The sequence below is a fragment of the Arachis stenosperma genome, chromosome 10, assembly GCF_014773155.1.
Source record: "Arachis stenosperma cultivar V10309 chromosome 10, arast.V10309.gnm1.PFL2, whole genome shotgun sequence".
NCBI classification, from domain to species: Eukaryota; Viridiplantae; Streptophyta; class Magnoliopsida; order Fabales; family Fabaceae; genus Arachis; species Arachis stenosperma.
The window spans coordinates 11,614,258-11,637,165 of NC_080386.1; the positions used below are offsets into that span (position 1 = coordinate 11,614,258).

General features: G+C 33.4%; 2 protein-coding genes and 1 pseudogene across 2 annotated transcripts; 2 read left to right on the plus strand and 1 right to left on the minus strand.

Moving 5' to 3' along the window:
• The first annotated feature begins 371 nt into the window (after nucleotides 1–371).
• Nucleotides 372–3,752, plus strand: LOC130955240 (protein-tyrosine-phosphatase MKP1-like). Its single transcript, XM_057882056.1, has 2 exons — nucleotides 372–2,473; nucleotides 3,099–3,752. The coding sequence occupies exons 1-2, from the start codon at nucleotides 632–634 to the stop codon at nucleotides 3,114–3,116; spliced, it is 1,860 nt and encodes a 619-aa protein (XP_057738039.1). The 5' UTR covers nucleotides 372–631; the 3' UTR covers nucleotides 3,117–3,752.
• Nucleotides 3,071–8,512, minus strand: LOC130955241 (coilin). Its single transcript, XM_057882057.1, has 13 exons — nucleotides 8,179–8,512; nucleotides 7,714–7,778; nucleotides 7,363–7,617; nucleotides 6,972–7,190; nucleotides 6,704–6,746; nucleotides 6,197–6,274; nucleotides 5,764–5,932; nucleotides 5,615–5,646; nucleotides 4,929–5,123; nucleotides 4,647–4,718; nucleotides 4,411–4,563; nucleotides 3,585–3,783; nucleotides 3,071–3,492 (listed from the first exon to the last, which is right to left on the minus strand). Exons 1-13 carry the CDS (start codon nucleotides 8,371–8,373, stop codon nucleotides 3,302–3,304), a joined length of 1,866 nt encoding a protein of 621 aa, XP_057738040.1. The 5' UTR covers nucleotides 8,374–8,512; the 3' UTR covers nucleotides 3,071–3,301.
• A 7,245-nt stretch (nucleotides 8,513–15,757) lies between these two features.
• Nucleotides 15,758–18,243, plus strand: LOC130956762 (uncharacterized; annotated as a pseudogene).
• Nucleotides 18,244–22,908: the final 4,665 nt, after the last annotated feature.

The following is a 22,908-nucleotide window of genomic DNA, read 5'->3' on the forward strand; positions in this document are numbered from 1 at the left end:
CATACGAAAAACACATACAATAGCAAAGGGTCAAAAAAGGGTGGCGATGGAAGAAGATGCAAATTTTATAACTTGGTGGTCCACAAGGGAGACATGTCGAAGCTCAACCAGTCAAGTTATACACATAACCGCTATAGAATAATCTAACATACCAAACACGTCGTTACGTGATCCCATTACTATTATATTATCCATATATATATATATATATATATAGTTGTTATAATATTTAAAAATTTAGTATCTAATTGTCAATATAAATATTTAAAATTTATTATAAAGAATAAAGTAAATAAAAATTAGACGTCAAAATATGGACAAAAATAGACTACAGAATGGGTCTATATATAATCACCAATGGTTTATCGGGGTAGTTGCCTCCTCAGAGATAGAGACATAGTCAAGGGGTTTAGGTGGGAAATATGGAACACAAGGTTGTAGACTCAAAAACTGCAACTACCTACCATTTTACCATGATTTTGAAACACCCACCATTTTCCTAGTTTTTTTTTTTTTCTCTCTCTCGTATTCTATTCTGTGGAAATTCATTCATGAGTGTGAATCAAGTTTCTATCTTTTGTCACCAAGATAGCATATATAATAGTTAGTAGTTAGTAGTACCCTTTTGGAGATGTTAGGAGAAGAAGGAAAAATAAACAAGCCCTCTGGTAGCGGCACTCTTGCTCGGAGAACCTATTCCCGTTCGGTTTCATGGACGGATAGGTCTCCGAGCAGCCGCCACAAGGCACCACCACAACCACCAAACACAAAGCCAAGGCCATTTTTGCCACCTCTTCAGCCTCTTTCCATAAGAAAGCCCAGTGTCGAGGAATGGCCAAGCGCAGGATCCGACGATCTTGGCGTTTGGCCAGTTCCCCAGACACCAAGAGGGTCTATAAGACAGTTGGACTCCAGTCAACCCACCAAAGATTTTCAGTTCAAGAGAGACAAACTGGCCTTCTATGACAAAGAATGTTCTAGAATCGCGGAGCATATATACTTAGGAAGCGACACGGTTGCCAAGAACCATGAGCTCCTTAGGCAGAATGGAATCACTCATGTGCTGAACTGCGTTGGTTACGTTTGCGCGGAGTATTTCAAAAGCGACTTTGTTTACAAAACACTCTGGTTACAGGACAGTCCTTCGGAGGATATAACAAGTATTCTGTATGATGTGTTCGACTATTTTGAAGATGTTCGAGAGCAGGGCGGCCGCGTTCTCGTCCATTGCTGTCAAGGCGTTTCGCGGTCGTCCTCTCTCGTCATTGCCTACCTCATGTGGAGGGAGGGACAAAGCTTTGAAGATGCTTTCCAGTATGTCAAGAATGCAAGGGGAGTGACAAATCCAAACATGGGTTTTGCATGTCAGCTTCTTCAGTGTCAAAAAAGGGTCCACGCTCTGCCTGCTAGCCCCAATTCTATTCAAAGGATGTACCGAATGGCGCCTCATTCGCCATACGATCCTCTTCATTTGGTACCAAAGACGGTTAATCAGCCGGGCGCGAAAGCGCTCGATTCTCGTGGCTCTTTCGTTGTCCATGTTCCCTCTACAATCTATGTTTGGATTGGCAAAAACTGCAGCCCGGTGATGTCCTCCAACGCGCGAGGCGCAGCGCTTCAGGTAGTCCGGTATGAGAGGGCTAAGGGACCTATTTTGACGATCCATGAAGGTGAGGAAACACCTCAGTTTTGGATTGCTCTGTCTTCGGGTGATTCCGAGAAAGAAGGGGTGGAAATTGGCAAGGCTGCCGATATTGGTGCAAGAAAAGTTGGGGCGTATGATTTGGATTTTGAGATCTTTTACAAGGCAGTTGCCGACTGTGCAGGGTCGGAGACTTGTGTGCCGGCGAAGGAGCACGGATGGGGAATACTGAGGCAGAAGCTTGCTACAGGAGTCATGAGAGAGTTGCTTAGTTCTCCCAAATGTGTGAATATCGAAGACGGCGAAGAAGAGAAGCGAAACTCTGAGATTGAGCCTTTGTCACCGTCATCTAATCATTCCTTTGAATGTTATTTGAATAATAATAACAATTCAGACGCAATAGTTGTGGAGGATACTCCTAAAGCCACAGACTCATCACTGTCATCTATTTCTGGTGTTGCTTCGAATCCTTTTCCGTGGAACAAATCGCCAACGCTTTCGCCTTCAAGCTCCGATTATGCAAGTTCTTTCACATTTTCACCTTCCTCAGGGAATTGGTCTGATTTATCATTTGTGTCATCTAGGCAGCCATCACCTTCTGGCATGGAATCAACCGAAGACGTGCCTTTCGCCGAGAGCTCCTCGTTACTTCACAAAGAAGTCTCCTCAATGCCGGAAACATTATTGGCTAACGATGGTTTGGGAGGGGCGAGCTCCTGGTTCGAGATGGAAGGATCCTCCCTCTCAATAGCAGAGCGTCGGGGGAGTAATCCGCTACCTCGGGTGCTGCTATCGTCCATTAATGAATCATCTCAGCTCCACAAGAACCTGGTAAGATCACAGTCCTTTTGTTTGCCTGACTTAGATAATAAATTGATAATGTGAAGGACGATTATAGTTGCAGACAGTCTGATTGTGTAACATCAAATGCTGATACCATAAATTCAGATGTTGAACCTCAGTGAGATTTGTGAGAGAGACTAACTGATTAGCACTTCACTTTCATCCTGTGTAAATTTCTATAAATTATTCAATATAGCTGAATCTTAAGCGATTACTCATTCTGAAGATCTTGTTTATTTTAATTCATTTAACCAGTGATAGCATGAATCATCTTCATCTACTCATTCAAAACCCGCCAAAACCCATCATCTTGTCTTATCACTCTATAGAACAAAGAGGGAGAACATTGAATTTATGCAAACTTTGTTGATATGGCTAAATTGTGATCAAAACTTAAGATCCTTGTTTGTTCATTGCTTCTGCTAATAAACAGAGATTAAGCTTTAGAACCATTATTTTCATTTGATTATTTACAGCCAAACCTATTCCAATAAATAAATAAAACTTGATTTGCCAACAATTTTATGTGTTAGTTTTTTATATATGGTTAAAATTTAAAAACGAGGTACCTTAGAAATTGAGCAGTTGATTCAATTTTCTGCTGCTTTTTCAGGAGGATTGCATGTATTAACATCCAAAAGACGGATTAAAAGATTAAGTGTTCAAAATTCATCCCCATCATAATGCAGAAAACAGGACATGCAACAGTGTTGTAGATGGTAATGTAGAAAAGTTGTCCATATATACCAAAATAAAAAATGTATTTCCATAGAAATCCGACGCCAGCCCTGCAGAAATCGGCCGAGATGTAGGCTGTTAATTAAGTCCATTCTGGGATCTTAGCATCGCCATTGTTGGACCTAGTGCACTGCATCTCAAGGCTCTTTGGGACCATGACTGTGAGCTTGAACTTTCTTCTTTGCGCCAGCAATTTGCCTGTGACAGTTTCACCTTCTTTGCTGTTAATGCCTCGTTAATTTCATCCCACACATTTACTGCTCCATTTTCTGTAAAGATAGCACAAGCTAACTTTAGTTAATCAAGAATTCAAGAATGTTTTTATATTTCTATACACCAAAAGTTCATCAGTGGACATTACCTTTAGCAGAGGTATGACCTCTGTTCACCGGTTCAGAGCTTCCCACAGCAGTTTGATCACCCGAACATTTTTTGTTAATGCTACCATTAGATGGTTTTGTAAGATGATCCCAATCATTATTAGAACCAGCTATGGCTGATGAATTCGAGTTGTTGCCATGACTAACCATACGAACTTCAGCAAGTGATAAATAATCTATCTGTAGAAGAAAATGATTGGTCATTTTCATTCAAATAAGTAGCAGAAGCAGCTGTTGACAAGATTTTTAATCACTCATTTTCTAGGTTTTATGTCATGCCATGAACAAGAATAAAATTAAATGTATACATGGGCCGCAACATATTCATCCTCCAAATGGTGCAATATTTCTTTAGATTAGTTTTCTTTGTATATATAGTTTGATCAACATATCACATTCAAATAAACCAGGCATCTCCAATAGTTTGGTAAAAATGTGGATCCTTATGATTTCAAGTATTATTAAACATGTGAATTAACATTAATTAACTATATATTACAAAACTTTTGACAATATTACTTAAATTTATTGATAATTATTATTAAGGTTTTTAATCACTTATAAGTTATTTCAATACACGAAAATAGAAAATAATATTCAAGTAAAGAAAAAATAATGGAGAGAGATTAATAAGTAACAGAGAAAAGTTAAAGTAGTGATTAATGTGGTTGATAAAAAAAAAACCAACTACTCATAACTATAAATTGAATAAGGAAGAAAAATGTGGGGTTTTTTGGTCCAAAACAAAAAGAGTGTGTGTGTGTATATATGAAAGAAAAACAAAGAGACCATATGAAAGAACTTCACCTCTAGAGAACCATCTTCTCCATAAGGAGATGGATCAAACTGTACAGAAGATGCATCGTCATCTATTTTCTTCTTAAACTCAAACGGATATTCTGAAACTGGTTCCAGAGAAACTCTGTTTGATTTAGCATTGTACTTTGTTATGCGCCCAACCTAGAGGACATAAATGCATCATATATTAAGCTTCCAACAGTAAGGTTTTGTATAAATAGTCCAAATGCAGTGTTGACACCTACTCTGAAGGAAGAAAGCTCAGGTGTCCAAGATGATGACAATTCAATTAATCGATATGCAATGACATCACCTTCCTGCAGCATATGAAAAGCAACTTAATAGCACCACAAGAGGACAAAACAACAGAATTTACTGAACAAAAGCACAAAAGTGGAATAAGGAAATTGAACTTTTGAATGGCATAATTAGAAATAGCTTAAAGGACCCACATCCCAATGCTGGTGCTTAATTTTCTCAGGTGCTTAGCAAGACAACATCGCACACTAGCAAGAACAGAAACAAACCTTGGGCAAGCTTGTATATGGTGTAAGCTTGTCAAAATCGATAGCCTTGGACGCATGTTTCTTTTCAACATTCTGAACAGTATGATAATCTTGGCTGGAATGTGCATATGCATCCTGTTTATGAGGCCAGGTGCTCTCTTTACCCCATTTCTGACCCTTCTTCTTGCTGGTAATTCCATTCCACTGACTTGTTTCCTGAAACATCCAGATAATGTATACACATCAATAAAATACAAAATACTGTAATATATTGCAGCACATCTCCTGATACCTAAACAATGGACTTAAAGCTGGGACTAAGTAGTTTGGTACTAGGCTATGAACATGAGTTGGGGGAAAGGGAGATTGGAGTTCCGAATTCAGTGGGGAAAAGATAGGGAGTATACAACACACTGGAGTATCCAACACACCTAATATAGAAACTAGAAGCAAAGAAAAAACTATTTGAGAAATTTTGTACCCTTAATTAATCTCAAGCCAGTTTTGAGTGGACATTTATGGACCTCCATCAAAAACTACAGTCTAGATACCCAAATAGATAAAGCAAATGAAGTTCAAATGCAAACATTGTCTATAACATGGATTTTGTGCAAACTTAAATATATCTTTTCACATATTGATATTGACTCGTGTTAGGTAAAAACACAGCAAAACCAGCAAGTCTTATCGAGGAAAATTGAACAAACCACTGGGATCTGATTCTGTGGTGCTTCCTGATCTGCATCAAACAGATCATATAATAAGCATATGTCAGATCGTGAAGCAATTCTAAAGCAAAAAGAAGCACCTGCTCCTTCATGAAAATATCTTTGGAGAAGGAAGACGGCATCAAAACCTTTCTTAAGTGACTGAAAGCGAATGTGCCCTGGTCTGATTTCAACAGGAACAATGTCATCCTCTGCTTCACTTTCTTCATCAGATTGTGGTGCATTAGAGACACTGCAGTTATTATTTTTGGCAGGCAATTTCTGAACATCTTTCTCAACTGCTGGACTCTGATGCAGCTGAAAATTTGAACAGAATAATTTCTTTCAGAAAGAAAGACTAAATACATGTGCAAATATCAAATATGACAAGAGACCTCCAACTAAACTGACATATGATGCCAATTCCCGAACACTAAGAACTAGGAAGCTTATCTTACTAACTAGACTTGGTCTACGGACTAAAGTGAATTCCCACACACAATTCAAATTAAGACGAATCCATTTCCTATTTGCATGTAAAAAGTAAATAAGATCTGCATTAACATCACGAGATCAGATTACCTTCTCCTTCTCTGATTTTAGTTGTTCCCTCAGCCATTTTCTCTTAGCTTTCTTTCGTCGAGCACTTCTGCTAGGCGTCTGACCAAAAACGAGTTAAGAGAAAGTGAAAATTAATATAAAGTTTCCTCCTATCCCCTCTCTCTTATCAGGATGGGCCGGCAGAATATCGAACAATAAAAAGAAAAAATTAATAAATCAGTATATGGAGAGGAAATCCATGAACATGGGAGATTCCTAAATAATTACACACCAAATAATCTACAATGGCTACAGTATAATTCCTTGAACTAATAATAAAAGACATGCTGTTATATTGCCTAAGGAATTTTTTTCTTTTTTAAAAAACAAAAAGAATAAAACAAATTAGCCCTATCAATGATGTGCAAGGTATAACTATTGTCCAAATGTGCAAGAGTCATCTCGTCAAACCAGTGCAGAAACCTATCCGTCTTAACAATGGAACAAAACAATGCATCTGAATTTGAAACCGTGGAAATAAGTTAGTACCTTCTTAGTGCCACTTCCACCATCACCTTGAGGTTGAGGTAACCTATACAACGTAGAAGAAAAAATGAGCAGAAAAATCATAGTTCCAATATGATGGAAACAGAGACATTCATCATAGGAAGATGGTTTCAAAATTGGCTTAAAGAAGGGGCTCTAGACAAATAAACCAAAATCTGGATGGAATACATAAATATCTCTAATGACCTAAAAAAACACAAGAACCAGTTAAATATTTGATTAACTAGATAAATTTGGAATGAAAATGCACCTTTTCTCATCATGCATAGGCTCACTTTTGTCATTACTCTGTTTTTGGGATTTAAGGTTTTTAGACTTCTTTTTCTGGCTAGATAAATTAGATGACTTGTCATTCTCCTTCTTGGAAAGACTCAATTTGTTATGAGTGGGGGTTCCATTTTCCTTTTCCTCCTCATGAACCTCAGTGACTGTCAACTTATTTGGCGAAGACAACTTCATCTTTTTCTGACTGAAGAGAAAAAAAAACAATGGAAAAATTAAGTCATCGTTTCAGAATCAATGCATACAAATTTCAATTACAGCTTCAAGAAAATATCTTGTAAAGAATTATTTAGCTCTTACTTATCTGTATACTGCTTGTATGAATAAAAATGAAAAAATTTTGGATAAGGGAAACAGACCTCGGGCTCTTGAGCTTCTTTGATGCTTTTCTCTTCTTTGAGATTACATTGCCATCTATTTCAGGTTCTGCATAAATTGTATCACCAAATTGGCCGCTGCCATCCTCCTCCGAATCAGTTTCATGTCTTCCAGCCTCCTTATCTTGAGGCCCCTCAATTGCAAGAAGCTTTGCAAGCTCTATGGATTGATGCTCATTAGGTGCAGATATCGGTGTATCAGGCTTATCAATTAACATGCTCCCTTTTCTTTTCACACTATCATGTACATATGGAACAACAAATATTACAAAGCAATGAAAAAATACAAAGAAAAAATATAAAGAGTTAGGAAAAAATCAAGAACAAACTCACCAGATAATGTCCTTATCCTTCAAAATACTAGTAGACTCAAAAGGTGGTAAAACAAAACCATCCATCTGCATTTAAAAATAAAAGTAAAAAACCAAAGATAAAATCATAAATCGATACTCATCAAAGTAAATAGCTTCGATAAAAACTTCTACAACACATTCTCTAGGTTATAGCATGGTCAAATTCCAGTTTGCATGTCCTAAACAGAGTCACAACTTTGAAAGTTGCAAATTCAGTTCATTTCAAATATCTTTGAAAACAAAAATTTACAATCAAACTGTAATAGAATCTAAACCAACCATACAAACCTTTATTTTGCCACCATAAATGTGAGCATAATTCAACCACTCAATTAACAAAAATAAACATTACTTACACCCCTGATCACAAAACTCATTTATCACCATCAAAGGGTTTATATTAAGGAGAGAATAGAGAGTGGTGTCCCCAGAGTGAAAACATTACATAGAGAGTGATGCCGTTAGGGCAAGTGCGATGGAGCTTGAACGCGTTTTGGAGATGCGAGGAGAGATCGGAGATGGTCTTGTATTGGGGTTTAAGGAGGAGCCAGCAGCGCTTCAGTCCTTCTTTCTTCTTCGACTTGCTCAGCATGTGGCCCTCCTCAAACACTACGCGAACCCTAACCATCTCTGCCGTCATCGTCCCCGTCGTAGCTGGACAATGGCGCGCAGCCACCGTTTAAGTGTTGCGCGATATGAAACGACGAGTCCAACCAACGGGGTAGCTTAGCTCACCACTGCGCTAGCTAGGAATATGAAATGACAAGTCCAACGGTGTTTCACAATAAAGACCCGTATTTATTTTTAATAGCGGCTCAATAAGCCTAAGCTACTCTTCAATTGAGTTTAAAAAATCATTTTTATAATTGAGAAAAGTTAAAAAATCATCAAAAATTTATTATTTTATATTATTAAATAAATAAATATTTAAAAAATAAGATAAAATATATATTAAATTATTAGATTAAAAAAATTAAATTAATAACTGAATAATAATTAAAACAATAAATTTTAATACTTTTATAGTATTTTTTTTATATTTTTATTAGCGACCAGAGTACGAATAAGTAATTGAGTATATGCAGTTAATAATAGAAATATGAAGAAAACGCAGAAGTTGTACAATAATATTTTTGTTATTTATATATATTGAGTTTAGAAATATGATGACAATAATATAACGAGTAATTTTGCATTATGCAGTAAGTAAAATGCTTAATTTATCTGTTTATATATAATAAACAATTAGTATATGATTAGTTGGTTGACAAGTGTATAAATATATTATTTGACAAGTATATAATTTATTCGGTTGTCAAATGGCATCATGACTTATGAGGGATCAAGTAAAAAAGTCATGTAAATAAACAAAAAACACTTTACAATTCGAGTAAGTCTAAAATATTCAAAATATTTAGAACATGTTACTCAAAGGATGTTTATTCCATTTAAAAAGCTTGTTCCGCGTTCCTAGCAATTAAGCATTTTATGAAGATACCTCACAAAAATTTTTTTGTTATCAAGTTACTACCGAACCTGGAATAAATGGAAGAACAATATGATTTAGTAACTGATATGAATCCAAAAAAGTTTGATGGGCATTTTAAAGTGTATGTTGTTAGGATATGAAAATTTTCAATCAAATATAACGAGAAAGAGATTGAATCTATTGAAATGATTTTTCAAGATGTAAAGGTATCATTCTCACAATTAAAAATGCAGTTTTACACTCTAGGACTAAACATATTGAAGTGAGATTTCACTCAATAAAATAATATATTTAAAAGGGAAATATTAGCATTCAATTTGTTAAATAGGAGAAGTAATTAGCAGATATTTTCACAAAACCACTTGCTGAAGACAGATTCTACATACTTAGGACTAATCTAGAGATTTTAAGTTATGATTATTTGTTTAAAGGTTGCTGATGTGTTTGTTAGAATTTTTGTCTCATAAACAGGTATGAGACAATTCTAGGCAAGTGAAGATTAGTTCTCTTCAAATCAGCGTGTTCTGAAAGTGTTGCAAAGGTAGATTTATCTTGGCCAACCTCAAAATTCATATCATGGGTGGTCATATGTGTTTCCTTAATTCAAACCACCTATGGGCCCAATATGAATGTTACATGTTTATTTTTTGTTGGCTTATGTATTTCAGTTTATGTCCAAAAGAGGTTTTCTTTAATTTCATTTTAACTCTAAGTTCAATAAAGATTTTTAAATTCTAAACTGATTTTCTTTTATCTTGTGAGGTCAAGTTTTTGAATAATGATTTCTATGAAGGGATTATTGCTCATCACATCTTGTGTCCAAATTTTATTGTTGATTTATCTAATCTGAAAAAGAAAGGTTTTTTTGTTGAAAACTTGAAATTTTTGGATTGGAATCACTTTTAAAACCAAAAAGCCAGTGTATCTTTTTTTTTTTGTCAAGGAATTTTATGCAAACATGACTTACCATGAGGAGACTATTCATTTCTATGTAAAAGGCAATGACATAATTCTGAATAATGAAACCACCAGCTATTCTTTGAAATACACTGATGTTGGTTCATGCGCTTATACATTTGGAAAATGGGATGAAAGGGTGTCTCATATCAAAGGGTGTCTTACACTGATACTCTAGTTTTGTATGCTATTCTCACAACAACAGAAATCTCTTTTGCTTATTTAATGGTTAGATGAATGTTTGATTCTGTTCGAAGTGAGAAAGATAAAGTCCTTCCTTATGGCATGTTCTTAACTTGTATTTTTGAATATTTTTTGTGTTGTTTTGAACAATGAGTCATATGAAATAGACATTCATGTCTAAAAGGAGATGGTTCAGTGAAACAAAAAAAAAAAAAGACCCACTCATTCTGAAAGGGTGGTTCTTGATGAAGATGATGATGACTATGAGTAAGGAGCAAAGAAAACTAGCCACCAAGCATGAAAACTTTCTCAGAAAATCTAGAGATAGAGTGGCTGTATGAGTATGAGTAGCATGATTGTGAATTTTGATTGCTGCTGAATTTTTATTGTGAATCTTGATTGCTGCTACTGTGATATTTTTTAAATTAGCTGTTGTCATGTGAATTTTGAATGTGCTGTCATATGATTTTCTGAAAGTGAATTTCAGTTTATGAATCTGTCGTACATGATAAGCTGCCTTGTACTCTAGTTTTGGGCATCAGAACTTGAATTGATCATTACTGTTTTGCTGTGTCTTTTTGTTCCACCCTTGATGACAAAAGGAGGAGTAGTAGCATATGAAGATTTTAAAATTTTGCTTTATATGATCTGTTGCTATTTTGCCCTTGTTAGTCTTGATGCTCTGTTTTGGTTAAAGCTTGAGCTGGATAATTATTATTTTTGCTGAGATAATTTGATTTAGTTTTAGGCTAAACTTTTGGCTATTTTTTGTAAAATCCCTTAGTCCTGTTTCATGAGATGTTATAACTGTTTGAAACTATTACTGTTTGCTGCATCCATGGACAGTATATAGTATTTTATTGTGTTTCCAATAAGTATATACAAACAAGAAAGAAGATAAGAGCATAAATTTAGGGGGAGCAACTCTTGAAAGAGAAAGGGGGGCAAAATAAAAGCAAATAACATCACTCAAACGGAAGTTTCACAACTTTATTCAAATTCAATTACTTTTGATTAATGTTTTAATTATGTTTGTCATCAAGGGGGATTGTTGAGTTAAGAAATTAACTAAATTAATTTGATGATGACAAACATTATTTTATTGGGTTAATCAACCAATTAGTTTTTAATTATGTTTGATAAAGTGATGCAGGCCAAAATAAAAAGAAACAGCAGCCCAAATGCAAGGAAACAAAAAATATTGCTGATGGGTCTTTCTAACCAATGAAGCCCATGGAAAACAATGCCAAGAAAACAGCTAGGCTAAATGAATTAAATCCGACACAAGCCCAAGATTACTCCTTTTAAGTTGAAGCCTTCCAATGCACCTCACTAGTTTGCTTAGGTCAGAACCTCAGAGAGAAAGAAAGAGAAAGCTTCGTTCTTCTTCTTGCCCATTTCATAAAAGAAGAAAGAAAGAGAAAGCTTAATCAAAGAAAGCAATGGTTTAATCACACAAATCAAACCCATCAAGTTGAGTCAAAAGTTAAAGGTGATTTATTTCCATTTGCATGCATGTTAATTTCTTCACTCCTTCTCCAACTTTCTGTGATTCCATTTTCAGTTAAATGAAGAAAGAAGTATTTGATATCTGCTGCTGTAAATAAATGGTTCACAGAGTTTCTTGGAGCCAAAGCACATTATTAATGGTTCGGATTTGGGTCTACCACTGAACAACTTTCTCTTTGCTACTCAAATGTCTTCGGTCAAGCAAAAAGGAGACAGCTTGAAAATCCCTAATTTGGGATAAATAAAGAAAGTAATCTCTATTCATCGCTGTTGTATATCAATGGTCAAGATTATTTCTTGGGGACCAAGAAGTATCTCAAGGGTTCAGATCTGGGTTCACCATTGAAAATATTTTTCTTTGCTTTCCTGAGGCTTTCGGTCAAGCAAGAAAAAGTCATACTCAAATTTCTAATTTGGGGATTAACTGGAAAAGTGACGTGGTAAGCTGAAAGCACACAGGTCAATAAGTTGATCTAGGGAGAGCAGCCCAGCAACATGCAAGAAGATAAAAGAGGTTTGCTGTTCATTCAGTAGCCAAGGAGAGTTAACCAGTGTTATTGAGGTTTTGTTCTGTGAAGAGTTTCCTTAAGAAGTTCCTCTACTTGGATAATGCTTTCTTTCAAAGAAGCATTCGGCCAATATTGAAGAACTAAATCAGAGGCTTTCAAATCTGATTTATCACATAGCAAAGAGGCTGTTGATAAAGTCAATCTCCTTCATGATTTACAGATTGTAATTTACTTTTCAATGTTTATCTTTCTGTAATTTTTTGAGTGAAAAGGCATAATGAGAGAGCTCAAGTAAAAGCCAAGAGTGGAAAGAGGCTGAGTGATATATTTGAGAGAAAAGTCTAGAGTTATTTCAGATTTCTTTAGGCATGTCTGTGTCTTCTATCTTGTACCTATAAGGCATCTCTTTCTTAGTTGGGTCAGCACTAAGAGTAAAGAGTTAGGTATTATCATAACCAATGTCAAGTTAGGTTAGAACTTGAGTGTGAAAGGATTGTGTCAATCCTGTGGAATTGGTGTATGTAATACTTTTAACTATAGTGGAAATTCCTCCATTGTTGTGGAGGAGACTGGACGTAGGTTGCATAGCACAAGGTAACCGAACTAGGATACATGTTGGTGTTAGCTTTTCTCTTCTCTGCTATGTTCTGTTTTCTTATATTCATTAGACAAAAATAAATTGTCTCATAAATTTCCGCTGCTGAGTACAAACAGAATCAGAATTGAAAATTTGTTTTAAAGGGTCTTTCAGTAACTTAAAAGGAAGGCATAGATTCAACCCCCATTCTCTAAGCCTACCACAACATTTAATATAGTCACCTAACCGTGGTATTAATAATTACTTAAAAAAATTAAAGTTAATAGTTTGAAAAATATCTTATGTTGTGGGGAGGTAGCAACTGGCTAAATAGAATATCTTAACAACTTAATTGGTATTTTATTTGATATTTCAGAGGAAGGAAGTTCTTATGTATTAAAGAACAAACGAAAAGTTAAAACAAGTTTTCAAGAGTTGGAGATGCAAGGTGAGTCTTATGAGTAAGTTATTCAAAATACTACTACATATTATATGTTAACCAATAAGTGATATGATTAATGAAATTTGAACATAATTATACTTGCAGGCACAAAATAAACCCATAAAATCTACTCAATCAATATGGCTTAAAAATAAGAAAAACTAAGAAACTTCTGTGAGTATGTTAACTAAACTGTGTAATAGGAGTCTCTCACAACCACTATTATCAGTAGTTAGATCGTCACGTATTTTGTCTGTGAATTAACCACCGCTAATGGGTAATTTTAAAGGTACGTACACATAGGATAAAATGGACTGTTCATTTTAGATTTTTTACTTTTTTCTTAAAATTTAAATTTGCTATAAAGATTCTCTCACCTTATATAATATCTATTTAATTTTATCCAATGATGGAGTTGAGTGAAAACTATTCAAACACTAAACCCAATATACGAAGCTCTTAGAAAAGTAATTAATAATTAGCTTATCTATAGGTCATACAAAAGCATAATATATCTAATAATGAGTTGCCGAAATGCAACATGGCTAAAGTTACTACATGAATTTTAATTGAAAACTATTTATAATCCAACAATGGGTTGCCAAAATGCAAAGTAGATGAATTTTCTCAATAGTCATACTACTTGAGAGATAGTTAACTACACTTAAATTATAAAATTAGAAGACAACAAAATTATAGAGATCATTACATATTATATGATCCTTTTTGTTGCAATTGTTTAGGGCCAATTTTAGTATGCACATTCAACATAGATATTTTATCTATTTTTATATTTCAATTCAATGTGGGCAAGATTTCTCCAATATTAAATTTGTTAAAAAGATAAACATACTATGTAATAGCTCAAATAATGGAACAAATAAGTACTCTAATAGATACTTTTAATCAAGGTAGCAAAAATCGCGTTATTATTCGTATAAACGGACGATGTTACGAGTTCGTAGGTCATCCCCGTTCCTGTTTCTACTTCCGCGCCTGGTGAAGCTAAAATTCATGGAATCACCGCGGAAGATCGTGAAATCGTGCAATCGTGCCGTCTCCACCGCCTCAAAGAAAAGGAAATCCAGAAGAAGAGGATTTGCGGGTTTGAGACGACCCGACTGGCCCAACCCGAATCTCACTAAAAACTCTTCGATTTCTGTTGCACTTCCTAAGCGGTTACTTATCTCTGCCATTCTTTTTGAATTTCGACTCTCTCCCACTCTTCCACTACTCTCAATCTCTCATTGACCCATGGTATTCTGCATTTTTTTGAGGTTTTTATTCAATGATTTTACACTTTTCTTCTACTATTATTAGCTTGTTGTCTTCTCAGTTCTTGTCAACACAGCTTTATGAGACTGACTCCATGAGTGTGGTGGCCTCTGCATGATTCATCTCTGTTCTATGTTTGTGCGCTACGGACCTGCGATACCTTGTGCAATCTCATCCGGTAAGTACATAATAAATTAATAACATATTTAGTGATTTATCATCATTACAAATTTACAATTAAAAAATATAATTAGTTTTAGTTTCGTTACCATCATTAATAACCAATAGTGATCAACGAAGTCCATGGATAGAGTGATGAAGAAACTTATGATTTGGATTATTAATATTAAGATAGTTCAAGGTAAAATATCAGCTTATAACTTTCAAGAATTAAAATATCTATATAAAGGTATTGATGCTTTATTTGAAGGTATTGATTTTTGTTTATTTATATGAAGACTTGCTTGAGAAGTGCATGGAGATTACTCAGGAGTGTCTTGATGATATACATGATGTTGTCCTTGATAGTGATTCAGATATTGTTACTAAGAAAGTTTAGGAAAATTTTCTTTTGGCATGGATCAACTTCAGCTTACTCTCTATTTTTGTTATGCCTTTTGTTTTGTTAATAGTTTAAGGATAAAATAAAAATATGACAGTGATTAATGAATGTGAGTAGTGCTATATCTTACCAAAATCTCTCTCATTCTTAATTTTGTATCTCAAAGATTCCAATATAAATAAGGAGTACCAATATAATACATATATAGTACTGTGCTCAAATATAAGAAAAGTAGAAAATGTCAACGAAACATAATTGGATTGGGATTTAGGAACTTTGTTTTTCATTTAATTTTTTTGTTATTAAAGCTTTGCTAGTTAAGTTTTTTAATTGCTACATACAACCTAAATGCTTACATTGTTAATTATATATTTGTTTATAAGTTTATTTATTTTAGTGTAGTGAATTTGATATGTACTACAAAATTTTCTTTTAAAAATAATGTGAATTTATTGCTACTGTGTTCTCATTTTAGATTCTATAGATTATAAATTATGTACTTCTATTTGTTTAGGTTTAATATGGCTTCAAATGCGGATAATGGTAACAATAATACTAGAGTTGAAATTGATCGTGGTTGTGCATCCAAGAAAATCGCTAAAAATACTGCAGGAAATAGGAGTGACAAAGCTTGGAAACATGGAATTTCGGTTGATGGAGATGCCAAAAAAATAAAATGCAAGTATTGTGATAAGGTGGTGATAGGAGGAGTGTATAGGTTGAAACATCATTTGGCAGGAACAAAAAAAGATGTTGAACCTTGCATGGGTGTTTCTGATGAGGTTAAAAAGGATATGTTTGATATTGTTGTTGGTTTGCAAAAAAATTTAGTTAAGAAGACAAGAGAATTTGAAGAAAAGATACAAAGTAAGGATGAAGGAGTAGAAGAAGAAGGGGATGCCTTAGTTGGTGAGAAGAGAAAGGGAAAAGAAATACAGACACCAGCAAGTCTCTTTAAGAAAAGGGGTGTGAGCACTCAAACAACAATCAACTCAATTTTTAAGAAGGGCTTAAGGGAAGAGGCGTGTGATGAAATTGCTTCGTTCATCTACAATAATGCTATTCCCTTTAATGTTGCAAGGTCTGAAAAATACCATAACATGTTTGAGAAGGTTGCCCGCCATGGATTAGGATTCAAGCCACCTTCTTATGATGAGTTAAGAGAAAAATTATTGAAGAAGAAGGTAGAGTCAACCAAACTAACATTAGAAGAACATAAAGTTGAATGGAAGAAAACTGGATGCACTATTATGACAGATGGTTGGACGGATAAAAGAAGGAGAACTATTCTCAACTTTCTTGTGAATAGTCCTAAGGGAATTGTTTTCTTGAAATTCATTAATGCTTCTCATATATGCAAAACAGCTGAAAAGATATTTAAGATGATTGATGAAGTTGTAAAGGAAGTGGGAGAAGAGAATGTGGTTCAAGTTGTTAACTGATAATACAGCTAACTATAAAAAGGCAGGACAAATATTGATGGAAAAGAGAAAAAATCTTTATTGGACTCCTTGTGCTGCTCATTGTATTGATTTGATGCTTGAAGATTTTGAGAAGAAGCTAGATCTTCACAAAGACACCATTGCCAAAGGAAGAAAGCTAACTACTTACATATATTCTAGGACTTCTCTAATTTCCCTTTTGCAATAGCACACCAAAGGAAGAGATTTTGTGAGACCAGGTATGACGCGATTTGCTACATCCTACCTTACTTTGGGTAGTCTTAATGAGAAGAAGAATCCAATAATTAGAATGTTCATCTCGGATGAATGGACGGAAAGCAAGTGCTCAAAGACAAGAGATGGGAAAAACATTGAAAATATTATTTTGGATAAAACATTTTGGGGAAACATTATCCATTGCTTGAGAGGTGCTTATCCTCTTCTTTATGTGCTTTGTATAGTGGATTCAGAGGGTAAGGCAGCTATGGGATATATGTATTCTGAAATTGATCGTGCTAAAGAAAAGATTAAAGATACTTTTCAAAGTGTTGAACTAAGGTAATAAAACTAGTAATAAGTAAACATTTTTCTCTCAGTTTTATCATTTAATTATTTACTAATTAACTAATTGTCTAATTCACTATTTATATGTTTTTCTTTAGTTATAAACCTTTGTGGGATATTATTGATGCAAGATGTGACAAGCAAACTCTTTAAGCCTTTGCATGTTGCAGGCTATTATTTGAATCCACAAATTCATTATAGTCCTAATTTTAAGATTGAGTATGATGTTAAAAAAGGACTTTATGATTGTTTGGATATACTTGTGGGAGATCCTGCACTCATTACAATTATTAATAGTCAACTTGAAGATTTCAAGAGTAAGGCTAAATTTTTTGGTAGAGATGTAGCCAAGAATGCTCTCAAAACCAAAACACCCTCACAATGGTGGGATTCTTATGGGGATGAACATCCAGAACGTCAAAAGTTTGCTATCCGTGTCTTGAGTTTGACTTGTAGTTCATCAGGATGTGAGCGCAATTGGAGTGCTTTTGAGATGGTAAACTTTTAATTTGATATTAACTTAGGAATTTATTTTTTAAATTATAAAATTAGTTAATTATTCAATTCTATTTTTTTAATTAGCATATGTTAATATATTAAATAAATACTTGTAAAATTTGATATTATTAGGTTCACACGAAAAGAAGAAATCGTTTGAAGACAAGCACAATGAATGATGTTGTTTTTGTGATAACCAATTCAAGATTGACAAGAAAGAAGCCATCAAAAAATACTGCTGATTATATAACCTTGAAGATTTGGATTCAGATGAAGAATGGATTGTGGAAGATGAAAATATGATGGAAAATATGAAAGAATTTGACACACAAAATGATGTAAACTTAGCCCCTCAAGAAGATAGAGGTAAAGATGGGGGTCCTTTGATTGATTTGGGGATTCCTCTTCTTGATGATGATGCTTTTAATGAGCTTCTCAACTTTCCTCCTAATGAAAATCAAAATGTTGGAGAACATGATCATGACTTTAATAAATTGCTTTAGTCTTTATATTTTTTAGTATGATGTTATGTTATCTATTTTATATTTGTGATGTTACATATTGTTATTTTGAATTTTAGACTTGTGGTTAGTTTATATTTTTATCTTTAAACTTTACAAATGTTACATTTTATTATATATTTATGCTACTTTATCTTTATTTTATCATTATAGTATTATTTATGATACTTTTGTCAAATTTAAATTCTCATTTTTATTTAAATTATTTAATTTTATCATATTATATTACTCTTATAATTGATATTGATAAATTTATATAATTGGTAGAATCTTACGTTCCGTTTTACAATTTTACGCTCTACGATTTTTAATTAATTTTCCGATTCTATGTAAAATCTTAATTTTCGCTACCTTGCTTTTAATCATTGATGTTGCCTACTTATACATAAACATATTTAATATTTTGTAACAACTACAAAAACAAGACAGAGTTATTTCCATACATGTATTAATCTTCATTAAATATAATAGCATACATGGTTATTTCTTCCTGATATATTTGTTAAATAGTAATAATTAATTAAGAAACCAAACCATAAAAGAAGTGTCATTATCATTCATTATTTGATTTATAATAAATATACGATATGACACTCATAGTCATCGACTTCATAGAGTGTAGAGTTACCCAAATTCGGATCACATTCAAGCATCAAATTATAAGAACCGAAAGAGAAAGTAGAAAATTAAATCAATTATCTAATAAAAATTTACCAATCAACAACAAATGTATATAGGTAGAAAAGAAAATATTTGTGATGATTATGTTCTTACCCAAAGATGTTACATTTAGAATCCATCTTCATAGATACTACTTAAATCCATTTTTTTTCTAGCAATTGTTGTTATCTAATGGAATAGAAACATAAATGAAAAACAAGATCTGCCTAAGGGAGCTTAATATTTATTATGATTCATAAATTAAATCTGAAATAAATTTTTACATACTATCCTCTATAAGGAGCCGATCAAGTAGTAAAGAAGTTCTCACTTCTCACCGTACATACAAATGACTATTCCATGAAAACATGATTTTATTAACAGTTGCCTATTCTAACCACCACCTCCCTATTATAAATTACAAAAATTATTATTTTAACTTTTAAACAGAATCACATTAAAAGGTGTATAGGCCTTCATCAAATTATCTTTTTTAACAATTTTCTGGGCGATAATAGATGTAACTTAAAAGACCCGCAATGAGTGACGATGGCACCTATATTCGATGTAGCAAAAATTGGGGACGAAACCACACATTTGGCTATATTTTTGCAGATCCTCCTTTTTTTTTTGCTGCAAAGCAAAAAAGATTGTTTATGACAATGGCTTTGAGTAGAGGTAGTAGGTGGTATTCTTAATAATAATAATAATAATAATAATAATACACAATAGCACCTCATAGGATCACATTTATTGGGTTTATGTCACTGTCTTTTTTGCTAACTAACTCAATTAAAAATTGAAATTGATTTACTTTTATCTCAGAAAAACTTTTCCATAATTTTTTTCAATGTGCACGAGCAAAGATACATTTACATTTTAATATTGATATCCATAAATCATATTTGTCCAGAAGAATGTGTGCGCCAAACTTGAACAAATTAAATACAATAGTTAATACAATCTAATGTAAATAGTTATCAAAAAATGTTACAACACACACAACAGATCAATCATTATGAAAAATATTAAATTGTATTGTGTAAATTCAATTTAAGATTGCTATTACTCTAATAAGATTCTTATGAAATTAATCGTACAAGGAATTAATAAACTTATGGTCATTAAAATTCAGTTAAATCTTTAAGAAAATTAACACGCAAAATATGTTTTATATCGTTACCACATATATATTAAAAGTTATTCAATATTATTAGTTTCAAATTCTATTTATTAAGTTTGGTACCATAATTTAGTATTAGTTTTAGTAAACATGGTTATTTATACACTGTAAAAGGTAAAATAGATTTCTTAAAACCAACCGTGCATCGCGCTAGCATACACTAATTAATATGAATATATGGTAAGAATAGTTTTTAAAATAAAAGTGCATATTTTTCACGCCAAAATTTGAAAATATGCTACAATAAATTTCAAAAGAAGAAGCGAGTTTGCAAATTAATGTATGTAATTTATAGTTATAAATGTATAATGATAAGGGTAAAGTAGGGTAAAAATGAGAAAAACAAAAACTTGAGACATGAATAAGAAAGAAACACTTAAAGGAAGAATTCGGAGGAATTGAGAATATGATTCTTATCAATTATGTGTAGTACAATATGCCAACATAAAATATTTTTAAAGATTTCATGATAAAAGACGTTAGTGGTCTCAGTATAATTGTTTGAATAATCATGAGAAATAATAATCTTCAATCCATATTTATTAACAACTCGAGACTGCAAATATATAGTTGGTCATGTGTAAATACTGGCTATTTAATGAGCAACCTAACATAAATCTAATGATTATTCCTGACTTTAATTTATGGTCATGGCATATAAAAATATTAAAGGGAATTATCTTCGTTAAAACTTAAAGGGTATTTTTGTATCTGAAGAAGTTAATGACATCCTAAGAGTGGAAACCTTTTCACCAATGTTACATCCTGATAAGATTTCTGTTTCGATAACTTTGTTACCAATCCCTGTGACAACTAATTCATTACCATTACAAAGGCTTACTAAATGATCAATATTTCTAATAAGCATCATTGGACACCCTTATTTAAAGAAAAGCTCATGATTTGGAAGTCTGGGAGATTTAATACTTGTCAAAAATTATGGAGTGTGAATTGATGCTATACTGTTGTTAATTCCTTCTTTAAAGGAAGGTGAATCCGAGTTGAAATAAACTTTTTTTTTTCATTTCATTCAAAGCATGTAATCATTCACTTATTCAAGCGTTGGTTGTCAGAGTCAAAATAATACGGCCATACAAATGTCTCAAAACTGTAGGATCCTTTAGATAGTCACTATATATAGCTTCAAAAATGACATGAATGGAGTCATCAAAATTTGTAATTAAAAGTTCAGGAGGTATGGAAACTACACTATATCCATCTTTTGAATGAGCAACATTTCTAACTCCCAAATCAAGGATTCATTGTGCAAATTCTTTTCGTTCTCTAATACTTTCATCTTCTATTGAAGACTTTAATCTTATATTTTGGGTTGAAGTTAATAACTGACATTCATGCCATAAATAAGATGAATTAATTGATGTATTAACAACATTTCATCTAGATCCCTTTGTTATTATCGGGATAATTTGTCTAAAATTACAACCAAAGACAACCGTTTTTTCCCAAACGGCAACAATAAACTTGAATAGTTTGTATGCTGAAGCAAGTCTCTCATAGTTCGATCTAATGCTTCAAAGCAGAATTTATTCATCATTGGTGCTTCATTCCAAATAATAAGTTTAGTTGCCAAAATTTATTCAGCTAATGGGCTTCCTTATTTTTATGTTATAGGTAGAATATTCATCAAAAGTCAGGGGAATTACAAACAGGAATGAGCTGTTCTTCCTCCAGGTAGCAAGAGCGATGCTATTCCGTTTGAAGCTACTGTTAAGGTGATTTCACCCTTTGATCTAAGAGAAACTGAAATGGTATTCCAAACAAAAGTCCTTCCTGTGCCTCCGTACTCATATAAGAAGAAAACTTTACCACAATCTGAAGATGATTGCTCTCGTACCCAACATTTATGATAAAACTCATACCCTGTATATGTGGACTAATACAATATAGACATGTGGCATCATTAATTTCAGTCAATTAATAATTAAATAATTTTAAAAACTTAAAATTTAATGTATTTCAAAAGTATTTTAAATATTATTTGTATACAAATACGAATACGTATATACTTTAATCATATATGATTAACTATGGTTAAGTATTTTTGTTTATTAAAATTAATACAAAATTAAAATGAAAAACCTCTTCCCTTTCCCATCAATGTTCTCTTCCCAAAACACTAGTTATTGTCTTTTGTTATAAGTTAGATTCCTGAACACCCAACCCCTCAAATCTGAATCTCTCTCACCATTGCCATTCACCGCCGCCGTTCACCACCATTCACCGACACCGCCAGATTCCTTCTATCTCTCACGCCTTCGTCTATCTCCATCTCCATCACTGTCTATACCATCGTTAGCCTCCGTGACCCCGATTACAACGCCCCCTGTTTTCGCCTCCAACAGTAGTGTCGTTGCTGTCTCTCAAGCCGCCATGATCCCTATGTTCGCCGCCTCCGATCCACCAGCGTAGCCGCGTTCTCCATCACCGTCTCTAACGTCCACACCCCTGACATTAGGTTAGGTGTTCACCCTCTGTTCAAACAATGAATTTTATTTTTTTTGTTATCTAGGCTTGTTTCGATGCTTGTATGTTCAAATCGTGAGTTTCATTTTGTTGATTTCTTTATAGATCAAATTTGTTGCCATGAATACAATTTTTTGAGCTGTATATCTACTATATAGATTGATTTTTTAGATCAATTATACTATACGTTATGATTGACTCTGGAATCTGAAGTAATCACTCACTTAATTGAAATTATTTTTTTAGTTGTTGAGCCAGTATAAGTTCACTATTTAATCCTAAAATTGCTATTTGGATTCTTCTTTAATTATCACTCCAAA

Excerpts from the sequence above, each read along its gene's own strand:
- LOC130955240 (XM_057882056.1), top strand. The coding sequence starts at position 632 with ATGTTAGGAGAAGAAGGAAAAATAAACAAGCCCTCTGGTAGCGGCACT.
- LOC130955241 (XM_057882057.1), bottom strand. The coding sequence starts at position 8,373 with ATGACGGCAGAGATGGTTAGGGTTCGCGTAGTGTTTGAGGAGGGCCAC. Across the intron at positions 5,124-5,614 it reads CACAGAATCAGATCCCAGTG|GAAACAAGTCAGTGGAATGG; the intron begins GTTTGTTCAATT and ends TGGATGTTTCAG. Across the intron at positions 4,719-4,928 it reads CATATACAAGCTTGCCCAAG|GAAGGTGATGTCATTGCATA; the intron begins GTTTGTTTCTGT and ends CATATGCTGCAG.